Genomic DNA, 22,773 nt, shown 5'->3' with positions numbered 1-22,773 from the left:
CCTCAGTGTTGAGGCACTGGTGTAGGTGACAGCGCCTGCCCTCCTGGGAGTCACAGCCTCAGGGGGAGCAAACAAGCCACAAGTCCTTCTTCTGGAAGCCTCAACAGCCTGGCGTACTTGTCATCTGACATCCTTTTCTTCCCACGAGAATGTGGACGCCACCCGGTTGGGGAATGTTGTCTGTTCTGCTTGGAGTGTCCTCAGCGCCTGGCTCTCTCTCGGAGCACGACCTCAGTAAAGGCTGAAAGTCCAAAGACGGAGGTGTGCAAAGACTCCATGTCCTACGGGAAATCTGACACGTTTCCTTCAAGTCAGGAAGTCAGGGGTATTTATCCCAGGGTGTTTTTTTTTTTTTTTTAAACACTTAGTTTATTCAAAACTGGAGAAGACTCTGCAGCGAGGGCATCATGAGGTGCTTGGCTTTTTCCTGATGGATCTCTGCTTGCAGCAATGTCCGGTTCCCAGGGACCACAGGCTGAGTGACCTCATCTTTGGGGCTGCTTCTTCTTCTCTTCCAGATCTTCCATCGACAGTGAACCCGCCCTGGTCCTGGGCCCTCTGAAGTCCGTGCAGGAGCTGCGGAGGGAGCAGCAGCTGGCGGAGATCGAGAGCCGCAGGCAGGAGAGGGAGAAGAACGGCGGAGAGGAAGGAGGCGAGGGAGGCACCAAGCCCCCCGTGCAGGAGATGGTGGATGAATTACAGGGTCCCTTCTCCTACGACTTCTCCTACTGGGCACGGTACGCGCCCCCGAGCTTTTTTGCAATGTCCTCTGTTTTAATGTTCGTCCTTATGGGGGCCCAGACCAGCCACACTGATGTATCTTGATTATTTTAGGTCTGGAGAGAAAATCACTGTCACACCCTCCTCTAAAGAGCTGCTGTTTTATCCACCTTCCATGGAAGCTACCGTCAGTGGAGGTAAAGGCCAGTTCAGCGAGCCGGTGACACGCTTTTGCACCAGTTCCTTTCTCTGCATTCTATTCTGTGCTGTTCTTGTGGTGGAACCATCTTTGTAAGGCCCCTTCAATCGCCTCAGCACAAAGATGTTGCTGTTTCATTCATTCAGTGAATGACAGGTCTGAATGAATGAATGAAAGGTCGAAATCAGTAAAAGTAACTTTCACTCTTAGAACTGGGGGACTTTTTACAAAAGGACTTGGTTTTCCTCGACGTTATCAGGTGTCACCAGTGGGTAGACAAAAAGCAAAATCATCAGCTGTTGAAACATCTGACCTGTCTGTGTGTCTACACTGTTTGTGATGTGTATGCTTTTCAGTTGGAGGGATGGGAGGGTCTTTTTGGGATTGGTAACCACAAGTGGTTGCTGGTGGAATGTTGAGGCTACGATCGCTTTTTCCAGCACTGTAGGTTCATTAAACCCTGGGCGTTTGTGTGTTCGGAAGGTAGGGCCAGGCTGTCCAGGGCAGCCTTGCCTGCTGGGTCCCCTGAGGTCCAGCTGCCCAGGCGCTTACCTGCAGTTAATGGCTTCTCTCCCCTGTGGCCTGTTAGAGCCGAGGGAGAGGCCCAGGGAAGGTCTAGCTCTTGTTTGCTGGACCTTCTCATGTTCCTGGCAGTTGAGCAGGGTCTTTCGTTGATGGAGAGAGGCTTGGACCACTTGGGGTTCCTGAGGATCCCGGTCTAGTTACCCTGGTCTGTTTCTCTCTTCCCTTTGTAGAAAGCTGCCCAGGGAAGCTGATCGAGATCCAGGGGAAAGCTGGCTTGTTTCTAGAAGGCCAGATCCACCCAGAGCTGGAGGGAGTGGAGATTGTCATCAGTGAGAAGGGGGCGAGTTCACCCCTGATCACAGTCTTTACCGACGACAAAGGTGCCTACAGGTAAGCCCGTGACTAAGAAACCTTTGCTTGGGACACAGTTGGGGAGCCTAGGAAAGAAACTGGGGGGCCAGGTTTCCTTGGGGCAGGTGATAGTTCCTCCGGGGTTTGAGGCAGAGCCACCTGCAGCATGTCTTTCTTTCATTCAGCGTTGGGCCGCTGCACAGTGACCTGGAGTACACCGTGTCATCACAGAAGGAGGGCTACGTTTTGACAGCAGTGGAGGGAACCATCGGAGACTTCAAGGCTTATGCCTTGGCAGGTGTGAGCTTTGAGGTAACACCATATGCTTTTTGTTTGTTTTTGTCTTTTGAGGGCCGCACCGGCAGCATATGGACGTTCCTAGGCTAGGGGTTGAATCGGAGCTGCAGCTGCCGGCCTACACCACAGCCACAGCAGTTCGGGGTCTGAGCAGTGTCTGCTACCTACACCACAGCTCACAGCAATGCCGGATCCTTAACCCACCAACCGAGGCCTGCGTCGAACCTGCCTCCTGATGTCGGGTTTGCTACTGCTGAGCCACAACGGGAACTCCAATATGCTTTTATCTTTTAAAAAATGTTTTCCGTTTTTGGCTACACCCACAGCCTGTGGTCCCTGTGGAGGTTCCCAGGCCAGGGATCGAACCTCTGCCATAGCCGTGACCCGAGCCACAGCAGTGACAGTGCCAGATCCTTAACCACTTGGCCGCCAGGGAACTCCCAGCACATGCTTTTAAAAAGCAGCTTTATGGGGTCTAATAGACACACAATATACTGCACACAATGTATATAATTTGACAGTTTTTTTTTTTGTTTGTTTGTTTTTTGTCTTTTTGCCATTTCTTCGTCTGCTCCTGCAGCATATGGAGGTTCCCAGGCTAGGGGTCGAATCGGAGCTGTAGCCGCCAGCCTACACCAGAGCCACAGCAACGCGGGATCCGAGCCCGTCTGCGACCTACACCACAGCTCATGGCAATGCCGGATCCTTAACCCACGGAGCGAGGCCAGGGATCAGACCTGCAACCTCATGGTTCCTAGTCGGATTCGTTAACCACTGAGCCACGACGGGAACTCCTAATTTGACAGTTTCGACATATGACTACCCCCACGTAAACACCACCACAATCAAAATAGTGGACACACGTGTCATGCTCCAAAATTTCCTCCTATCCTCGGTAACCTCTCTCTCCGGCTCCTCTCCATGCGTCTGATCTGCCTTCTGTCACTCTGGATCAGTTCGAATCATCCAGAGTTTTTTATGTGTGGAATCATTAAGGGCCTACTCTTTTTCAGTCTGGCTTCTTCCACTTGCAGTTTGGAGAGCTGTTGACTTCAGCTTGCCCGCATACCTTTAGGGAAGTATTTTAAGCTTTCATCCTGACTCTGCTCTCTGTGAAAGGACATGGGATGTTTCTGTGATGGTGTTGATGTCTTTCTCTCTTCCCTCGGTCCTTTTTGGGAAGAAGCGTGCCGTGTGATGTACAGAGTGAGTCTAGAGATCCTTGAGGATGAATATTTTCAACATAAAGCCCAAAGGAAACGAAAGACCATATCGCATAATTAAAATTCTATATTGCAGAATGCACTTTAAACCAAATCAAAAGACAGAGTGGGAAGAAATATCTGTACCATAAATAGTATCCCAGTTTACAAGGAAGTCCTAGATCGATAAAAAAGAGGCAACCCAGCAGTGAAAAATGAACCAAGGATATGAAAGGCAATTCACAGGAGTCATACAAGTCGATAATAAACCTACAGGAAATGCTCGACTTTGGTAGTAACTAGGGAAACGCAATGGAATTACCATTGAAACGCTGGGTTTGGGGTTAGATGCACAATCATCAAGACAATATCCATTTTTTGGCACGCATGTGTTTTCCCTGTATAGGTAATCTGTAGACCTGGAAATGGTTACAGCCACCCTGGAGGGCAGTTTGGGTTTTTCGTTTTTTTTTTTCTTCTGAATCTGAAGTGCACACATCCAGCAATTCTACTCCTAGGAATTGACTGTTCGGAAAAGGAAAAAACCTTAGTGCCCAAAGATACACAGGCTCAGGGATGCTCAGATCTCTCTTTTTCCATCGCAAACCCCCATGGCTGGCTTTTGAGCTATGGTTTCCCACCTCTGCCTTCAAATGAAATGCAGCTGTTCCAAAACACCGAGGCCACCTGTGGGGACGGTGGAAGCGGGCCGCCGAGAAGTGGCCGAGGGCAGAGCAAGCCAGCGCAGTCACAGAATCATATGCTTCCCAGGGCCCCTTTGTCTCACCTCCTCCACCCCGCCCCCGCCCAGTCACTCACCAAGTCTGTAACAGTAGCAGGAGCAGTGATAGGATGTGTGTGGGCCTAAAGAGTCCTGGAAGGCTGCACACCAAGCTCTTAACATCGGTTATTCTGGGTATGAGGAAGAGACCTTTTGTGCATGCCCCCCCACCCCATGAGTAGCAAGCAAATAAAAACAAGCCATTAAGATGACCTCCTGGAGTTCCCGTTGTGGCTCAGCGGGTAAGAACCCTACATAGTGTCTGTGAGGATGTGTGTTCAATCCCTGGCCTTGCTCATCGGGTTAAGGATCCGGCGTTGCGCAGATGCGACTTGGATCTGGCATTGCTGTGGCTGTGGTGCAGGCTGGCAGCTACAGCTCTGCTTGGACCCCTAGCCTGGAATTCTGTAAGCCGCAAGTGTGGCCATAAAAAGGAAAAAATAAATAAATAAAAAGAACGCTCTCCTGACTTAAGAACTGTTCCCTTTGTGGTTAACATGAGTTCACCTTGCTCTGGGGTTCCTTTCTGTCCCCCAGATAAAAGCCGAAGACGACCAGCCCCTCCCCGGGGTCCTCTTATCCCTCAGCGGGGGCGTGTTTCGTTCCAACCTCTTGACTCAGGACAACGGCATTCTGACCTTCTCGAATCTGGTAAGGTGTCTGGCAATTTCCTGCCTTCCTGTCTTCCCCTCAAGAGAGTGTGGGGACACAGTGGCCGTGGCTTGTGTATTGCTTGACAACCTGCGAACAGAACCCCGGCATGGAGTGTTTTACATTTCTTAGGGGACCAGACGTAATTAGAGGGTTGCTCTCACCAGAACTTAACGTGGCTGATTCATGTCCCTTCTGCACAGACTTCTTGTTTCTGGTCACCCACTTGTCTCTGAGACAGTGTAATTAATCACTCCAGCCACAGCGGCTCCTGTCTTAAGCATCCCTTGCATTAACCACAGGACCGTGTTGTTTCTGATCTGAGTCTTGTCTGGGGGTGAACTTGGGTTTCTTCCTCAGAGCACGGTCTCCGTGGTGGGGGAACAACACCCATTTTTTCCCTGGAGACATAGTCTGAGGACTTGAGTGCTAGGGGCTTAGGAGTGCATATCAGCTGACCATCTCGTCAGTCCTGGGAATAAAGTGACAATTACAGGGACATTGCAGACAGGCCGATGTGGATCTGAGAGATCACGTGCTGGGCAGTGATGCACATGCAGCTTCAAACCTTCCCTCTGCTGTTTACTTGTGGTGTCATCTCGGGCAAGTTACTTGACCTCTCGGAGCCTCAGTTGCTCCATTCATAAAATTTGGATATAATTTCTACCCCATGGAGTTACTGTAGGCGCAGGATAATGACAGCTGCTACTAAAGTTGTAATTGCTGTTACTGTCACTATTTATGATAGAGTTAGAGTGAGCATTTCGGTGTGTCCAGAAAGCCCTGGAGCTCTCAGGGCCTAATTCTGGTCCACAACGACTTCAGCCACCCCCGTTTAAGCCACATCTAGATTTGCAGCAGAGGCTCAGCCTGTGGTTGTCTCTCGCCAGAGCCCTGGCCAGTATTACTTCAAGCCCATGATGAAGGAATTCCGGTTCGAGCCATCCTCGCAGATGATCGAGGTGCAGGAAGGGCAGAACCTGAAGATCACCATCACCGGCTACCGCACGGCCTACAGGTGGGCCGGCCCGGCTGCGGGGCCACACTCACGCTTCTGTTCTCTGGAAACCCGCCCTGGTCCTCCTAGTGGCTTTATTTGGAAGATAGGGAGATGATCCACGACGTGCACAGGGTTTTGACTGCTGCCCTTTTCTTCTAATATCTCAAACAAGTGATTTGGTCACAAAGTTCCTTTTTTTTAAAAAAAAAAATTAATAATGTGTTTTTTTTTTTTTGGCCACCCTTCGGTATTTGGAGTTCCCGGGGCAGGGATCAGATCCGAGCCACAGTTGCAACCTATGCTGCTATTGCAGCAACACTGGATCCTTTAATCCACTGTGCCGCGCCGGGGTTTGAACGTGTGTCCTGGCGCTGCAGAGACGCCACTGATCCCATTACGCCACCACAGCAGGAACTCTTCAAGGTTCCTATTTTGAAATTGGCCTAAGAGAGCCTGTTTGGTTCTTAAAATTTTTTGTTTATTTGTTTAATTTCTTTTTTTCCTTTTATGGCCATACTTGTGGCATGTGGAAATTTCTGGGCTCAGGGTGGAATTGGAGCTGCAGCTGCTGGCCTACATCACAGCCACAGCAACTTGGGATCCGAGTGGTATCTGTGACCTATGCTGCAGCTTGTGTCAACACTGGATCCTTAACCTGCTGAGTGAGGCCAGGGATCAAACCCGGATCCTCATGAACCTTATGTCGGGTTCTTAACCTGCTGGGCCACAATGAGAACCCTAAAAATGTTTATTTAAAAAAAAAAAAAAGATTTGAAACTTGGAGTTCCTTGGTGACTTAGCAGGTTAAGGATCTGGCATTGTCACTGCTGTGGCTCAGGTCACTGCTATGGCAAAGATTCGATCCCAGGCCTGGGAACTTTTGCATGCTGTTGGCGCGAACATAAAAATAAAAAAAGTGTGAACCTTGAGTTAAATTTTGAAAAGGAGGAAATGTATTCACTTGAGTAAAACTTTAAAATGTTAAAAAGAGTGTATATGATGTGAAGTTAGTTCCCCTCTTGTCCTTGTCTCCCGACTACCTAGATCTTCCAGTGTTTCTGAATACCTCCAGGATAGTTTATGCAAATATTAGTGTGTGTGTAAATATATATATATATATATATGTATGTATGTATTTTACACACACACAGAATTTATACCTATTTGCAAAAGCACTTAACCAGAAGGAGCAGGCTTAGAATAATGGACCATTTTCAATTGAATGTAAAAATGGGATGAAAGAGGAAATGATTTATTTTCATTTTATCGGATGCTTCATTATTTAAATAAAACAACAACAACAAAATACCATAATTAAAGCTTAGCCTTTTTTAGTCACACCTTTCTGGGGCATCCCTTAAAGTAGACGAGAAGTTGACAACAGCCTTCTGGACAGCTTGAGCCATCTGGCAGCAAGGCTTGATCTGCAAGTGGTACAGCTGGAACCAAATTGTCTGGGTCATTCGGGGCACAGTCCTCCCCTGAGCTGTTTTGCACCGTAAATTGTTGGTACATGCAGGACCACGCGCTCCCTGAGATCTCTCTGTGTGCTTCAGAAAACCATGAGGATGTCATGTTCCGTTTCTTCTCTCATCCCTCTAGTTGCTATGGTACAGTTTCTTCCTTAAACGGAGAACCAGAACAGGGTGTTGCCGTGGAAGCGGTGGGCCAGAACGACTGCAGTATTTATGGAGAAGACACTGTGACAGACGAAGAGGGGAAATTCAGGTTACGTGGACTGCTGGTGAGACTTGGAACTTGTTTCATTAGTGGATTTTTTTTTTTTTTTTTTTTAGGGGCATCCACAGCACATGGAGGTTCCCAGGCTCGGGGTTGAAATCAGAGTTGTAACCACTGGCTTACACCACAGCCACACAACACCAGATCTGAGCCTCGTCTTTGACCTCCACTGTAGCTCACGGCAACGTTAGATCCTCAACCCACTGAGCGAGGCCTGGGACCAAACCCACATCCTCATAGATGGATACTAGTTGGGTTTGTTACCGCTGAGCCACAATGGGAATTCCCTTGTTAGTGGATTTTTTTTTTTTTATCCTGGTTCTGATGTGTCTTGCGATGCCCCCAAGACTGCTAGGAGTGGGCTGGGCAAGAGGATTGGGGAGTATAAGGCCCCAAAACCCTTCCCAGTCCCTATCTTAGCTGACATGCTTTTTTTAAAAACAAAAAACAAAAAACCTTTTATGCTGCTGACATACTGGGTTGGGGCCTTGTAGCAAAATGAAGGTGGAAAATGATGGGCTTGTGCATCTCTTGCCTCACGTTGGGTGGTTATGGCTTAGGCCGGGGCTCTCAAACCCGATGCCCGTGTGGCCAGGAGAGAAGTGTGCAAGGCTGGAGGAATCTGGGTGCCCAGGAGGGAGTGGTGCAGACTGTGGTGCCCCGGGGAGAGCCTGGCCTACGTGAAGGGGGCAGCAGCCATTCAGCTCCAGCCGTGTCAGAAGACAGAGTCAGGGTGGTCGGGTCATTTGAGTTCGTAAAAAGAGAAGTCAGAAATTAACATTTCCAAATGAAAACTGTGTTTTAGATGTTAACAACTAAGGAACCCACAACTTTTTTGTGTGGGCCAGATAGCCAATTTATTTGTCCCTTTGGTGTCGCAGCTGCAACATTTGGTCACGAATTTATGGTGCTTCTCCCCTCAGTTTTGTCTGTGCATCCATTCATTCATTTGCTCATCCAGCAGACACGAAGTAGAAGTCACAGATAGAATGTCGGTGGATGGCACCCCTGGACTGGGCTGCTCAGGCCTGGGGTTCAGTCCCCAGCGTTTCTTTCTTTTTCTTTTTATGGCCATACCTGCGGCATATGGAAGTTCTCAGCCTAGGGGTCGAATCAGAGCTGCAGCTGAGGCCTGTGCCACAGCCATGGCAACACCAGATTCTTAATCCACTGCGTGAGGCCAGGAATCAAACCCATATCTTCACAGAGACTACATCGGGTCCTTAACCCCTGAGCCGCAGTGGGAACTCAGGTCCCCAGCCTTTTGGATTCGCAGACTGGATGTTCTTGGCTGACCCCAGAGATAGTCGTACATATCCTGGCAACAGACTAATGTTTGCCTGAATCACGTGAGCTGAGATGTTGTCCATTTGCCAGTTTACTTTGGAATAGGTACCTTGGGGTGATGCTCACTCCCCAGTGATGAACATACTTGAGTCCAGTGTCCACATACTGGGGTTCCTGAAAGTCAAGTCAGGAGGCTGCTTGGGGAGCGTGGAGCGTTCAAACCAAAGGAGGAAGATGGGCTTGGGCGTGTCGCCTGGGGCCGTGTTGAGGCCTGCAGTATGGATGGCCTAGCTACATGCACACTGGCTGGGTGGGTCCCCCAACCCCGCTCTGCCCACCGCTCCCCCAACCCTCCGTGTCTTCTCATCAGGTTCAGCGAGCTGACAGCTATCTTGCCACCTCAGGCGTTTGGACAGCCTCAGTGTGACACTCCCTTCTAGCTCTCCTCTGCCCTCGGAGAAGGCCACGTGCCTGGGGCTCCGGGGACTGCCCTCTGCTGTAGCAGTGGCTCCAGAAAGACCAGGGGGGCGGCAGCATGGATGTTGCCCACCCCTGGGCCAGCTGCAGCCCCAGGGCCCCAGGAGAGGCAGGGATCCTTAGAATCAGGTTCTCCATCTCACACGTTCAGTGCAGGCCCAGCCTTTGCAGTTTGGTCCTCCACTGGCTACACTAAGACCTTTCTGCCTGGGTTCAAATCCCGCCTCTGTCATTTCTTAGCTGTATAACTTCGGGCAAGCATCCCCTCCGTCCTGCCTCTGTTTCATTATCTGTAAAGTGAGGATGAGAACAGTGTCTACCTTACTGCGAGCATTAAGTGAGCTGGTAGGTGTATAGTACAGGGAGCGGCGCCTGGTGAACTGACTTAGTAAATGGTTAAAAAGCGAGAGTGGACAGCACCTTCTCCTGAGGCGGTCTTCAAGGGACCTGCAGGCATAGGTCCTGGTGTGCAGCTCATCTTGTCTTCCGCAGGAGGAGGGCCTGGGAGGCACTCGCACCCGTCAGCCTGCCTTCCCCACGGGCGGGTCTCCTCCCTCTTATGGTTGCAAGATGCCGATTCTGCATCACCCCCTTGGTACTTGCTGGCCCAGGCATGTTTTTCTAAGCTCAGCAAGTTAACACGTTGTATCTCACTAAACCGAATCTAGTTTTCTTCTCCATGACAGTAGATTTCCATTTTAATTGATGCTCCCCAGTATCCATCTCCTTATAACAGGTGTTAATTCATTAGCACTTCCAGTGTTGTTTAGAGTCACTGCCTTGTGGCAGCCCAGGCTCCCAGGCACCAGGATTTGGTTGGGGGCTGGCGAAGAGCCTTAGCCGTTTCTCATTGAGGGTTTGGATTGAGCTCCCTGGTCTCCCAGAGGACGCCAGGCTGGAGCCCTTTTTGGAGATTTCCTTAGGATCTCAACCCCAGCAGAATTCACTTTCCCAGTTGATCTTTCTGGGTGGTGTCCTCGTCAAGGCATCTTGGGTGGAGAGGCTGTGTCCCTAGATGTTGCTTCACCTGGCTGGGAGCGAGGGGTCACCCAGGTAGGGTGGGAGCAGCGGGCTGTAGGTCCCCCGGCCAGGCCCAGGGGCTAGGGGGCAGTGCCCGCTCTTCCCAGCTTGGCAGTGCCTCCTCTTCTTCTCTTCACGAATTGCCACGCATGTCTTTCCATTCTGAGGTGCAGAGAGCTATTCTGAACCCAACCCAATGCTGCCAGTCCTCAGTGAGCTATAAAGTGAATTAGTGCGTCTATTGGTGATCATAAATTTGATTATTCTCATTTTTTTCAACGTAATGGTTTTATTGTCTTTGTAAAGGTACCATGTGCTCATTATGGAATAGTTGAAGCAACATGTTGAACATGACATTTTGAAAAAGGAGAAAAAACCACCCTTAAGTTTCCACCTGGAAGGGGCCCCTGGTTAATGTGAACGCTGCCCAGCCCGCACAGAGACGGTCAGGTGCACGTCACTGTAGGGGACCAGGGCCATTCTGCCCTCAATGGCTTACGAATCAGTTGTTACAGCCTCAGGGTTGTCCCTTCTTGCATGCACCCAGTCACCTTTGACCTCAGCCCCGGGTTCTAGGCCTCAGGTGTCAGTGGGTCAGGTGTGCTGTTGGTGATCAGATATTGGTGGCTTTAAAAATTTTTAAACCTTGCAGGTTTAAGTGATCCATCACCCTCTGGGGAAAGATGCAGCTCTTTTCTTCAATAAGTATGTTAGAAAAAAAAGTTCAGAAGTCAGAGTTCCCTTTGTGGCGCAGCAGAAACGAACCCGACTAGGAACCATGAGGTTGCAGGTTTGATCCCCGCCTTGCTCAGTGGGTTAAGGATCCAGCATTGCTGTGAGCTGTGGTGTAGGGTGCAGATGCGGCTCAGATCTGGCCTTGCTGTGGCTCTGGCGTAGGCCGGTGGCTACAGCTCCGATTCAACCCCTAGCCTGGGAACCTCCATATGCCACGGGTGCGGCCCTAGAAAGACAAAAAAAAAAAAACAGAAAAAAATGGTTTAGAAGTCGACAAACAGTGGGTTCATTTATACTATTAAAGCCTTGCTTAAAGCTGAATTTTATCTGATTTTCAGACTTCTGAGGAATCTTCTTTTGAACTCATATCTTTCTCTATCAGAGTTGCCAGTAACCCATGCAGCAATGTAAAAAACAAACAGAAAACTTCATTTCTTCAAAGCAGTGTACTTCCCCCAGTTGGAAAATTGTCATAATGTGCTGACTTTTTTAGAACAAAATACTTTACTGCTATCTGCTAAAAACTGAACTGTGTGCAAATGTCAACAAAAAAGTTTTCCCTATAATAGTGACTTTTTTGTTAAACCATGATCTGTGCCTAGCCGAGGACTAGAATAAAATGCATAAAGAAGAAAAAGAATTTTTTTTTTAAAGAAAATCCTCAAATCCCACTTTCCAGAAATAATACTCCTTTGCGAATGTCACTCCGGAGACCCACTCAGTGCACATATCCAGGTAGAGGGAGGGGTGGACAGCAAGGGAATGATAATTTTATCAGAATAAGCATGTCATGCTTACAATTTTGATATCAGAAACCACATTTGATTCTCCTTGGGTAGATGAAACTGAATGGATTTCGAAGGAAATGCAGAACTTAAGGGAAATATTTATACATTGGGTGTCTTTTTTTTCTTTCTTCCTCTTTTTTTTTTTAACCTTTTTTGGCTGCTCTGCAGCACATGGAGTTCCTAGGTCAGGGATCAGATATGAGGCCCCAGTTGCAACCTACACTGCAGTGCCACGAAGACTGAATCCTTAACCCAGTGTCCCGGGCCAGGGATCGAACCTCCATCCTAGTGCTCCAGAGATGCCACTGACCCCGCTGCACCACAGTGGGAACTCCAGGGGGCTTTTTAAGGGACCTCTTAAGAAGGTTAACAGGCCTCAGCCTGGCACCGAGGCGAACAGGCATGCCCCTGTCCAGAGGGGGTGGGGGTGGGGACACTGCTGCAGAGCAGGCTTGGATAGGTCTCCTGTGCCGAGCGCCCCTTTCAACGAAGTGACTCCTGCGTTTCTCTGCAGCCGGGCTGTGTGTACCACGTTCAGCTCAAGGCAGAAGGCAACGACCACATTGAACGGGCCCTCCCCCACCACCGGGTCATTACGGTAAGGCCTGAGAGTCCCCAGGGGAATTGCGGCGTGCTTGCTTCCCTGATCAAAAATTCTCCAGCGCTCCTCTGGCTGAGCCTTTCATCTGTTGGGAGGGGGCGGACTTTAAAGCCTAATTAAGGTCCTCAGAGAACAGTGTCATCCTCACAAGCAGTATCGTATGTGGGTTTTTAATGAACAGCATGGCTGTCACGCATCCAGAGACCAAATCTGAGCGGTTGTTTCCCCACTTCCCCTGCACACTCTGATCGTGATTCTGCAAGTGAGGGATCGATGTTAAGACCCAAGCGGCATTTCAGATAATGGAGGGTGGTGAGGAGAGTGTGGGCTTAAGGGGCGGCGGGGCCGCCCACCTTTCTTATATTCAGATGACATTGTTTTTCCCACTGAGGACAGAGTCTCTTGATATTCGAGGTCGTAACTTATCTAACCGGTCCCTAAAGAGGTGGCTTTCTAGGTCACAGGAAGTGGCCCTGAAATCATTTGAACTGAAGCTTTTTTGCGTGGAATTTGTCTCATTTGCTCAATGAGAGGGCTTGGGTGGAGCAAGAGGGGCTGCCTCTTGGTGGCTTTATTAGCTGGCATTAGACATAAAGCTTATGTGGGGTAAGGAGGACGGCGAGCCATTGAGGACTCTTTGGCCTAGAAAGTGGGTCTTCCTGATGTCTTTATGGCATCTGGCAGTCTGAATGGCTGTGATGGCTACTTTTTATAAGTTTATATTTTCCTGCCATGGGGACTCAGACCAGGACCACAGGCAGTCACATGGATCACGGCCCCACATATGCAAAGGTGACAAACAGGTGGGCACATGCACCACCCCACCCCGCCCGCCCCTGAGGGGGCAGCTGGGGCTTGGCTCCTGCCAATTGGTGCCACGGAAGAACATCTTTCCCTTTTATCAAGAGAAGCTGGGAAATTGGGCTCTTTTTAATTGGGAAATTAATGTTGACAAGGAGTTCCTGTTGTGGCGCAGCAGAAACAAATCGACTAGGAACCATGAGGTTGTGGGTTCGGTCCCTGGCTTTGCTCAGTGGGTTAAGGATCTGGCGTTGCCGTGAGCTGTGGTGTAGGTTGCAGATGCGGCTCAGATCTGGCGTTGCTGTGGTGTAAACTGGCAGCTATAGCTCCGATTCGACCCCTAGCCTGGGAACCTCCATATGCCGCAGGTGCGGCCCTGAAAAGCCAAAAGTAAAAACGTTGACAAGTCATTAAAACTTAGGGAAAAAATGCTATGCTTGTCAAAGAAAATGTGCCTATGGGCCAGGAGCAGCCCAGCCCGTCCCCTGCGCTCTGTGACTGTGGACTCAGACTGCTCGAACGTCACACTTTGCTCCCTTAATACAGAGTGAAGCCTGCCAGGAAGGAGCTCCTCCTCGGAGGTCTCATGGCTGGAGTGGACGTTCCCCTTCCAATTTCCTCATCGCAGCCTTCCTATCTCTTCCTAGGTCGGGAATAATGACATCGATGATGTGAACATCATTGTTTTCCGGCAGATAAATCAGTTTGACTTAAGTGGAAACGTGATCACTTCCTCCGAGTATCTTCCTACATTGTGGGTAAGGCCAGCTTGTTAAGGGTATGGAGCCATGTTCTTCGAGGCCCCGAGACGAGAAGGAGCAGGTTATCTGGGCCTGTCTAGCCCTTGCCTTAGCTGAGGGCTGAGGCTGAGATTTAAGAATCTTCAATCCAGAGTGCCCACTGTGGCTCAGTGGCAATGAACTTGACTAGGACCCATGAGGATGCGGGTTCCATCCCTGGCCTTGCTCAGTGGGTTAAGGACCTGGCATTGCCGTGAGCTGTGGTATAGGCTGAAGATGCGGCTCGGATCCTGAGTTGCTGTGGCTTTGGGGTAGGCTGGCAGCTACAGCTCTGATTTGACCCCTAGCCAGGGAACCTCCACATGTAGTGGGTGTGGTCCCAAAAAAGGGAAAAAAAAAAAAAAAAAAAAAGAATCTTCAATCCCAGCACATATCTGGGGGAATGATTGCTGATCGCTGGAGAGAAATGGTCTAGGTTCAGATGACTGTTCACATAACTGCCAGCCATGTGTGTGTTTGGAAGAATCGCAGTAGAAGCCTAATGAATAGTCAGTATGATCTGGGGTCTAAAGCGGAAGGACGATTTTAGGGCAGAGCGCCTCAGGACTTTCTCGGTTCCATCCAGGATGGGGGTAGGGGGGCAGAGGACTCAGCCACTCCAGGCTGGTGCCTGTCCCTGTGGTTACCTGGCCACCTGGAGCATCATCTTGTTCCCACGGGCCTTGGTCTCCTGCTCAGGGAGTCAGACTCAGCGGCCTCTTAAGGTCAGTTCGAGCTCTAGCAGAATCTCCATGTCTGCAATTAATGAAAAAAAAAACATCTATACAGTGCCCCGCAGTCTGTGGAAAGATGTTAATGAATTGTCACGGGGGGATGTGTTTTTCAGAGGCGCTGGCAGTTTTATACCCAATGAGGTATTTGACTTAGGTGAGAATGTGTGCTTAACTCCCCTCAGCTGCCCTGCAGTGGCTGCAGGTGTGTGATCCCAGGCGGGTGATGCCAGACAGTGAAGTGGGCTGGGGCACTGGGGGCGGGGGTGCGGGAATGGGAGGGGATGGTGCCCTCCTCAGCCCTGCCAGGTCATTGCTGCCTTGGGATTCTGGCCCACATTTGGTACCACTTCCGAATTTTCCAGAAAGCTAGAAGTCTGAGTTATTTGATATAACCTGACTTTTATATATAGGCAGTGAATTCAGATTGACTTAGAACACCGTACAGGGCAAAAGAGCAGAGACATGGCCTTGGATGTGACCCATAGGCCTCTTGGGAAAACGCCTCTTGACGTGCGTTATGTAGAAGCGTGTGTGCGTGTGGTCCTGGGGAGGGCGGGGGCAGCGTAGAGCCCCCACAGCTTTCATGTCCGCCAGGCCTGTGCTTCCTTCTTCTCGTTCCCAGTTGCCCGTGGCAGTGGGACCAGCTAGGCCAGAGAGAAGGAAAGGCTGGCAGCAAAGCACTGAGCTGTTTCTGGAAGCAGCCAGAGAAGCAAGTGCGATATGGGAATGCATTTTGAGTTTAAGGCATACCTGTGGGCTTGAGGTTCTAGCAGCTGGGGCGGCCCTGCCAAGTGGGCGAGGCTGTCGGTGACATGGGCTGGGTCCTACGCTCCACCATGTGATAATTATGCGACCTGAGGTGATGCAGGCTCTCTGAGTCTCCGTGGGGATGACAGCGATGATGTATGTAAAGTGCTGGCAGCAGGCCTGGCATCACCACGGTAATGGTTTTTACCGTTTTGAGTGTTAATGTAAGCTGTCAGAATCTTATCTTAAAATCTGAACATTTCGACGCACTGGCATCTCAGTGGCATCAGGAGTGGCCTCCGGGGGTTGGGGGGCAGTTGCCCTTTCAGAGATCCTTGTTTCCAAAGAGCCTCTCCCCCAAGAGATGAGCTGTCCCAAGGATGGCTGAAATGCAGTGTGCGTCATGTTTGTCTCAAAAGTGTATCCTGCTCTGTCTTCCCTCCAGGTAAAGCTTTACAAAAGTGACAACCTCGACAACCCAATCCAGACGGTGTCCCTGGGCCAGTCCCTCTTCTTCCACTTCCCGCCGCTGCTCAGAGACGGCCAGGTGATGCCCACTCGCTCTGCTGTCTGTCTCTGTCCTAACCAGTCCACTTTTCAGCTAAGGATGCACAGTTCTCCCACTTTCCCCCTTGTGCCAGCTTGCAGACATGGCTGAGGTCATGCCCTCTGAATCAGAGGAGGTGGGGCTTGCTAGGGATGATTTTTTTCAGAAATAGCTCTTTTTCTGTTTACTATTCAGGGAGTTCCCGTTGTGACCCAGTGGAAACAAACCTGACTAGTATCCATGAGGACATGGGTTTGATCCCTGGCCTCGCTCAGTGGGTTAAAGGATCTGGCACTGCCATGAGCTGTGGTGTAGGTTGCAGATGTGGCTCAGATCCCGTGTTGCTGTGGCTGTGGTATAGACCGGCAGCTACAGCTCCGACTCAACCCCTAGCCTGGGAACTTTCATATGCCATGGGTGCGGCCCTAAAAAGCAAAATGTGTGTGTGTGTGTGTGTGTGTGTTTATACATATACATATTCAGAGTTTCCACTGTGGCTCAGCAGGTTAAGAACCCAACTTAGTATCTGTGAGGATATGGGTTCAATCCCTGGCCCCACTCAGTGGGTTAAGGATCTGGTGCTTCCCCAAGCTGTGGTGTAGGCCTCAGCTGCAGCTCCAATTCGAACCCTAGCCTGGGAACTTCCATATGCTATAGGTGTAGCCCTAAAAAGAAAAAAAAAATATTCATGGCAGGACATTTTGAGGTGATGAGGTTGGGGAGGGTGTGGTGGGGGGATCAGACAAAGTCCCATCATCCAGGAGTAACTGGTTAATGTGTTGATAGGTGTCCTTTGGGTCTTTGGTGGACGCATGTGCACGTCTGCATAAATATAAATACAGTATATATTTACTTTAATAACACAAAGCGGGACTATTTTGTACGTTGTTTTGTAGTCTTTGCTTTTCAGTGCAGACCATGTCACACATGTTTCCCCACCACTGAATCTTGTGTGGCATGATGTTGCACAGTCGTCCCTGATGGAAGAAACACTGTTTAACCGAGGCCTTAATGTTGGCCATTGTTTACTGATCGTGGAATGCTTGCTATGGGTCCTAACTGGACAGGACAAACTGTGGTGGTTGGTGCAGCGGGAGCAAACTTTGCAAAGAACCAGGTTCCTCCCTGGGGAACTTAGCTGAGGCTGTGAGTCGTGAGCCCGTCTGTGTTTCCCTCCCCTGGCTTCTTACCACCTGCCACGGGGATGATATTCTGTGGCCCTTCTTGGCATGGAATGGCTAAAAAACAGTGAAACAGGTCGTGATGGAGTTTGGGGCCTCCTCCCCACTTTTCCAGATGCCCTTGGAAATCAGGCCTCTTTAGGCAGTACAGCGCTGGGGAGACAGATTCCACCTGGGCTCCCAGCCTGCTCGGTGCTCCACCAGCCTCGCTCTCCCCGTCTGTGAAATGGGAGCCGTCATGCTGGTCTGGGACGGTTGAGAGCAGAGCAGGCATTTGCTGACGTGGTTCTCACGGTGCCTGGTCTTCGGTCAGGGCTCAGCATGCAGGCCTGTGACCGTCACTGGAGCCCCTGCAGAGACGCCTCGTTCGTAGAACTTGCCAGCTAATGAGCCGCTTAAGTATCTTCCCTTGGAAGTCAACCTCGTTTTGGATTAAAAACGTTCTCCCTCAGGTAGATCATGTGCCTGCCTCATCAGAATTGGCTCGTCCTAACCGCGTGTGTTTCATGAAGTCAGATGACTCTCCAGGGCCCAAGACTGCCGTGGTTGGATGTGTTTGGAAAGCCTGCCCTGGGCTCTGAGCACTTATTCGGCCCCTGTCACTGCCAGACTGGCCCGCTGAGGCCGCTGCTCGGTAGACAGCAGCACCCTAGGCTCAGAGGTGTAAACTCGGGTGTTTCCTTAGAAACATAAAGCCCTTTACATCAGAGTCATACGACAGGGTTTAGTTTGCGTTTGCTCTGCCCCTCTGTGCTTTATAAAAACACCCCCTCTTCTGTGTGCACAGAATTACGTGGTGCTTCTGGACTCCACGCTGCCCAAGTCCCAGTACGACTACGTCCTGCCACAGGTGACCTTCACAGCGGCCGGCTACCACAAACACATCACCCTCATCTTCAATCCTGCGGTAAGGAGAAGGCAGTCCCCGGCGTAGGGCGGGAAGCTCGGTTCCACGTTTACCTTCTCCCACAGGCCAGCCAGCTACCACCTGGTGCTTTTCAGACCCCGTGCCGTGTCGGAAGCCGGCGCGAACCATCATCCCCGACTTAGAGAGAAGGTCGGGGGCCGTGGGTCACAGCCTGGACTGGAACAGGGCTCTCGCGCTGGTTTCGGGCTCATGCTTGGTGACTTGGTTCCCATGGTCTTACCTGCAGCCGACGGCTCCTCCTCTGACCGCAGGGAGACGCACTTGCCGCATTCCCCTCAGCGGAGACTCACTCAGTCAGAAAGTGCCAGAAGACGAGCACGTCAGGGAGGCATGTGTTCTGTGTGGAGGCGACCCCAGGGGAAGGAGAGGGCCTCTGCCAAGTGCTGGGACTGTAGCCTGTGACCCCCGTGAGGGCTCCGCTTGGACCTTCCCTGGTCCAGGGAGCCATGTGGGTGGCCTGGGCAGGACCCCCTACCTGGTGGGGGCCAAACAGCCAGGTCTCGTAGCTGCTGCCAGGAATGCATTTCCACTTCGGAGAGCAGGAAAAATGAGGCCTGTGAGAGCAGGGCCACGTGACAAGGGAAGGGAGGGCCCGGCGGGGTGTCCTGCTGGTCCTCACGACAATCCTTCCAGGAGAGGTGCGGTTCTCCCATTTTTACAGAAGTTCAGAGAGGCTGAGTGACTTACCTGGGGGTGATCAGCAGAGTGGGTCCACTGGGCGCTCAGCGCTGCACGCTTACGAGGGCCTTCAGGGCACTTCACTTCATCCTGCGTTGAATGGCAGTACCAACAGCCACAGTATTGATGTCTTAGCCAGTATTTCATGCTCTGCTAACTGCTTCACACACCTCACCTCGTTCAGTTTTTCACAACGTCCCCTACAGTGGGTGTTCTTCCTGTTGTCACCATTTTAGGGTTCAATCAACTGAGTCTTAAAATGACTGCCCGGGATCACGCGGGAAGACCTGGCCTAGAGCCCAGACCACTGTCCTCAAAGCTTATTCTCATAGTCACTTTACTACGTCCCACTAAAGTCAACTCCTCAAAAAGGACTGACTTTGATGGAAAATGGTTGGGGATCTAAGGCATCCAGAAAATATAGGAGCAGGCAGTTGGGGCTGGAAATCTGTTCCTGCCCTTATTCCGTTTATTCAGGGGCCATCTCGCTCTGTCTCCACCACCTCAAGTCAGAAGGCCCCTCAGTCATTCTCCAGCCACCATGTCCTCAGATGTTCTGGTCTTGGGACCTCTTTACACTGTCAAAACTTGCTGTCAATCTCAAAGAGCTTCGGTTTGTATGGATTATATGTATATTTGTCATATGAGAAATCAAAACAGAAATGCTAAAAACATAAGAATCCTCAAGCCACACATTCCCTTACTGTCAGAGTTATGATGTCATCCAGTGTGTAGCCTCTGGGAAAGTCCACTGTGCACCTGTAAGAGCTTGAGCAAGAGAGGGGCATGTGATAGCTTAGTAGTAGTATGAGAATGGTCTCTTGCAAATTTCCTGAAAGGGAGGGCCCCCAAGCTGTACCTTGAGAAGCAAGGCTTGTTAACCTGTTACCATCGTCTGAAAGTTTTCTTTTAATTTACTTGTTTCCGTCATCAGGGTGGAGTTAGCTGGTTGGGATGTGGGTTCATTTGCTGTTACAGAGACCCAGCACTGCAGGGGCCTTAGCAAGAGGCAGTCCAAGGGTCGAATGGAGGCTCCAAGGTGTTGGGGTCCCTGACTTTTCCTCTCCTGCGGCTCTGCCATCCTCCAAAACGGTTGTCCCCCTTCTCCAAAATAGCGCACTTAGCCGGAGAATGTCTGGCCAGCAGGAGGAGGGGGGCACACCATTTCCCTCCTGGGGTACAGCCTGGGTGTTGCACCTGTCACTTCTCTCATGTACCATTGGTCAGAATTGAGTTCCAGAGCCTTACCTGGCTGCGAGGGAGGCTAGGGAGTGTCTGTTCTGATTGGTTCAGATGAAAGTTGGACCTTTCACTGGAGGAAAGGGTGACCCAGACACTGCCTCACCTCCTCACTGGTGTGGCCTCTGGAAGCAGTTTGCTCCTCACTGTGTGCCCGAGCCTGGAGCAGTGGGTTCTCAATGCCGTATAGGAGAGCATCCCTGCATGCAGCTGGGACTCAACACAGTGGGACCCCCTTACTTCTCAATCACAGGGACTCCCTGCCACCCACAGCTTTGTCTCCTCAGCTTAGAGAGCGGCAGTTCCAGGGGTGAGGATCACCTTGTTTTCAGAATTCCTGGGCTTCAGAGAGCAAGTGATGAGAGTCGGTCCAGCAGAGGATTCACCTGAGATTTATTGGCGTGGTGTCTATTACTTTGGGTAGAGTCCGGATCCCCGGGGGTGCCGGGGGTCCTAGGGAGCTGGCTCGGAAGCTGGGGGGGTCGTGGCTACGGACAGTGCATTAGTGGGAGAGCCTGTCCCGGTGACGGTGCCCTTGGTGTTTGCAGAGGAAGCTGCCTGAGCAGGACATCGCGCAAGGCTCCTACATTGCCCTGCCCCTGACGCTGCTCGTGCTGCTGGCCGGCTACAACCACGATAAGGTAGGCAGTCTTGAGGCCTCATGGGAAGCAGATGTGCTGGGGCGGGGGGCCGCAGCAGAAGAATGTCCAGTGTTCACGGAAGTTAGGGCACTTTTAGGTCAAGTCCAATCACGGAGGCCTCCTTCCAAGGCCATAAACCACTCCTCCCAGCTCTCCTAAGCCTTAAACCTGGAGTACGTCAGGGTCTCCGGTGACCCTTGGTGGTACAGAGATCTGCTCTGGTCCGACCTGAGATCTGCCCTTGGGCACAGAGCAGGTGGTGATCGCCCCGGGGGAAGGACGTGCACAGGGGCAGGCGGGGCGGCGGGCAGGACTCACGTGGCCCACTGGACGGACGTCTCCTCCCGGCGCCCCCCTCTCTCATGCTCTCTCTCTTTCCAGCTCATTCCCTTGCTGTTGCAGCTGACAAGCCGGCTGCAAGGAGTCCGAGCCCTTGGCCAGACAGCCTCTGACGGGAGCGGCCCTGAAGACGCAAAGAGACAAGCCAAGAAACAGAAGACGAGGCGGACGTGAGGAGAAGAGGCCGTGGAGCCCTCCCTCGGGACAGGCCCCGCCCGGGGTCCCCCTCCGGCCCCTGGCGTGAGAGACGCACGTGACTCACGTCAACGCCGCGGTGGCCCCCGTGCACCTCCGTGGGCGCAGCTGCCTGTCCCCGCCTTCCCCCCAGTCTAGCCCCTGGTGCAATGCCGTGAATGGACCCTCCTGTCACTCTGCTGAGCACAATTTATTTTCTGAATTGAAGATAATTTATTATTATTATTTTTTGTCAAAGAGGTATTTAAGCTGTGCTGGTGGTGTGAGAATGTAATTCTTAATGTCCAGTGTTCACCTGCTAGAAGAGTTCCGGTAAACGTGGGGTTTGGCCCCCTCACAAGCACCTGTTGGATTTACCTTTCCTTTAACTCCCCTTTGCATCTGAGGTCCCTGCTAGAAACCGCACAGCCTCTCCCTACTACTCGGAGGGCATGTTAGGAGGTAAAAATCAATAAAATTGCCCGTTTGTACTGTACCTCATCTCAGGTGTCATCTCTGGATGACACTGGCATAACGCTGGGGTCATAAATTGAGCCGCATGGAGGGGCATGTCGGTCCTGGGTGAAGGGCTGAGCAAGACAATCTTCAGCCAAGGTGAGATGATCCAGGCAGCTGTCTTGGAAAATTGCAGAGGTGGGGGTTGTGGCAAGTGAAGAGCCCCCCCCCCCCAATCTTGTCTAAAGGAGCCCCAGTTTCTCAGTGGCTGTGGCCCCCTGGTGCTGTGTGGGAATGTGGTCTTTTTTCTAGAGAAGCCTGAAAGACAGTTTTATGTAACCCCTTCCAAGTTTTTTGTTTGGTTTTTTCTTTTGACAGCTGCACCTGCAGTATGTGAAGTTCCTGGGCCAGAGGTCAAATCAGAGCTGCAGTTGCAGGCTTATGCCACAGCCATGGCAACACCAGATCTGAGTCACATCTGTGACCTAGACTGCAGCTTGCAGCAACACCAGAGATCCTTAATCCACCGAGTGAGGTCAGGGATCAAATGTGTATCCTCATGGAGACCATGTTGGGGGTGTATGTGTCTTTTTGCCTTTTCTAGGGCTGCTCCCATGCGGCATATGGAGATTCCCAGGCTAGGGGTTTAACCAGAGCTGTAGCTGCTGGCCTACGCCAGAGCCACAGCAATGAGGGATCCGAGCCGCGTCTGCAACCTATACCACAGCTCAGGGCAACGCCGGATCCTTAACCCACTGAGCAAGACCAGGGAATGAACCCGCAACCTCATGGTTCCTAGTTGGATTCATTAACCACTGCGCCACGACAGGAACTCCCCATGTTGGGTTCTTAACCTGCTGAACCTCAATGGGAGCTCTCCAGGTTTTAAATATTAGTGGCAAATTCAAGTTGTGTAACTTTTTTTTTTTTTTGCCACGTCCTTGGCATGCAGAAGATTGTGGGCCAGGGATCAAACCTGTGCCACTGCAGTGACAACGCCAGATCCTTAACCTGCTGAGTCACACAGGAACTCCCGTTAACATGTAACTTTTGGCCAAACAAAATGCATACACAGGATGTGAAGCTTGAAGGTCGCTGGCTTGCAGAAGGGATCCACGTGAGTTCACTGCATCTGAACAGCATTAATTTAATTCT

At 51.1% G+C, this 22,773-nt stretch overlaps 1 protein-coding gene across 1 annotated transcript in view; it reads left to right on the top strand.

Annotated features, from left to right (window-relative positions):
* Window positions 1-21,658, top strand: part of LOC100626015 (nodal modulator 1) — a 61,035-nt gene extending 39,377 nt beyond the window's left edge. The window contains exons 19-31 of the mRNA XM_021086558.1: window positions 519-737; window positions 835-917; window positions 1,675-1,834; window positions 1,981-2,107; window positions 4,613-4,726; window positions 5,617-5,744; window positions 7,329-7,470; window positions 12,288-12,371; window positions 13,823-13,933; window positions 15,881-15,982; window positions 17,951-18,070; window positions 20,557-20,649; window positions 21,031-21,658. Coding sequence (XP_020942217.1) covers window positions 519-737; window positions 835-917; window positions 1,675-1,834; window positions 1,981-2,107; window positions 4,613-4,726; window positions 5,617-5,744; window positions 7,329-7,470; window positions 12,288-12,371; window positions 13,823-13,933; window positions 15,881-15,982; window positions 17,951-18,070; window positions 20,557-20,649; window positions 21,031-21,162 — 1,615 coding nt within the window. The 3' untranslated portion in view covers window positions 21,163-21,658. The remainder of the gene's footprint in view (window positions 1-518; window positions 738-834; window positions 918-1,674; window positions 1,835-1,980; window positions 2,108-4,612; window positions 4,727-5,616; window positions 5,745-7,328; window positions 7,471-12,287; window positions 12,372-13,822; window positions 13,934-15,880; window positions 15,983-17,950; window positions 18,071-20,556; window positions 20,650-21,030) is intronic.

This window comes from Sus scrofa, chromosome 3 (assembly GCF_000003025.6).
Source record: "Sus scrofa isolate TJ Tabasco breed Duroc chromosome 3, Sscrofa11.1, whole genome shotgun sequence".
Taxonomy (NCBI): domain Eukaryota; kingdom Metazoa; phylum Chordata; class Mammalia; order Artiodactyla; family Suidae; genus Sus; species Sus scrofa.
This window is presented reverse-complemented; position numbering and strand designations above follow the sequence as displayed.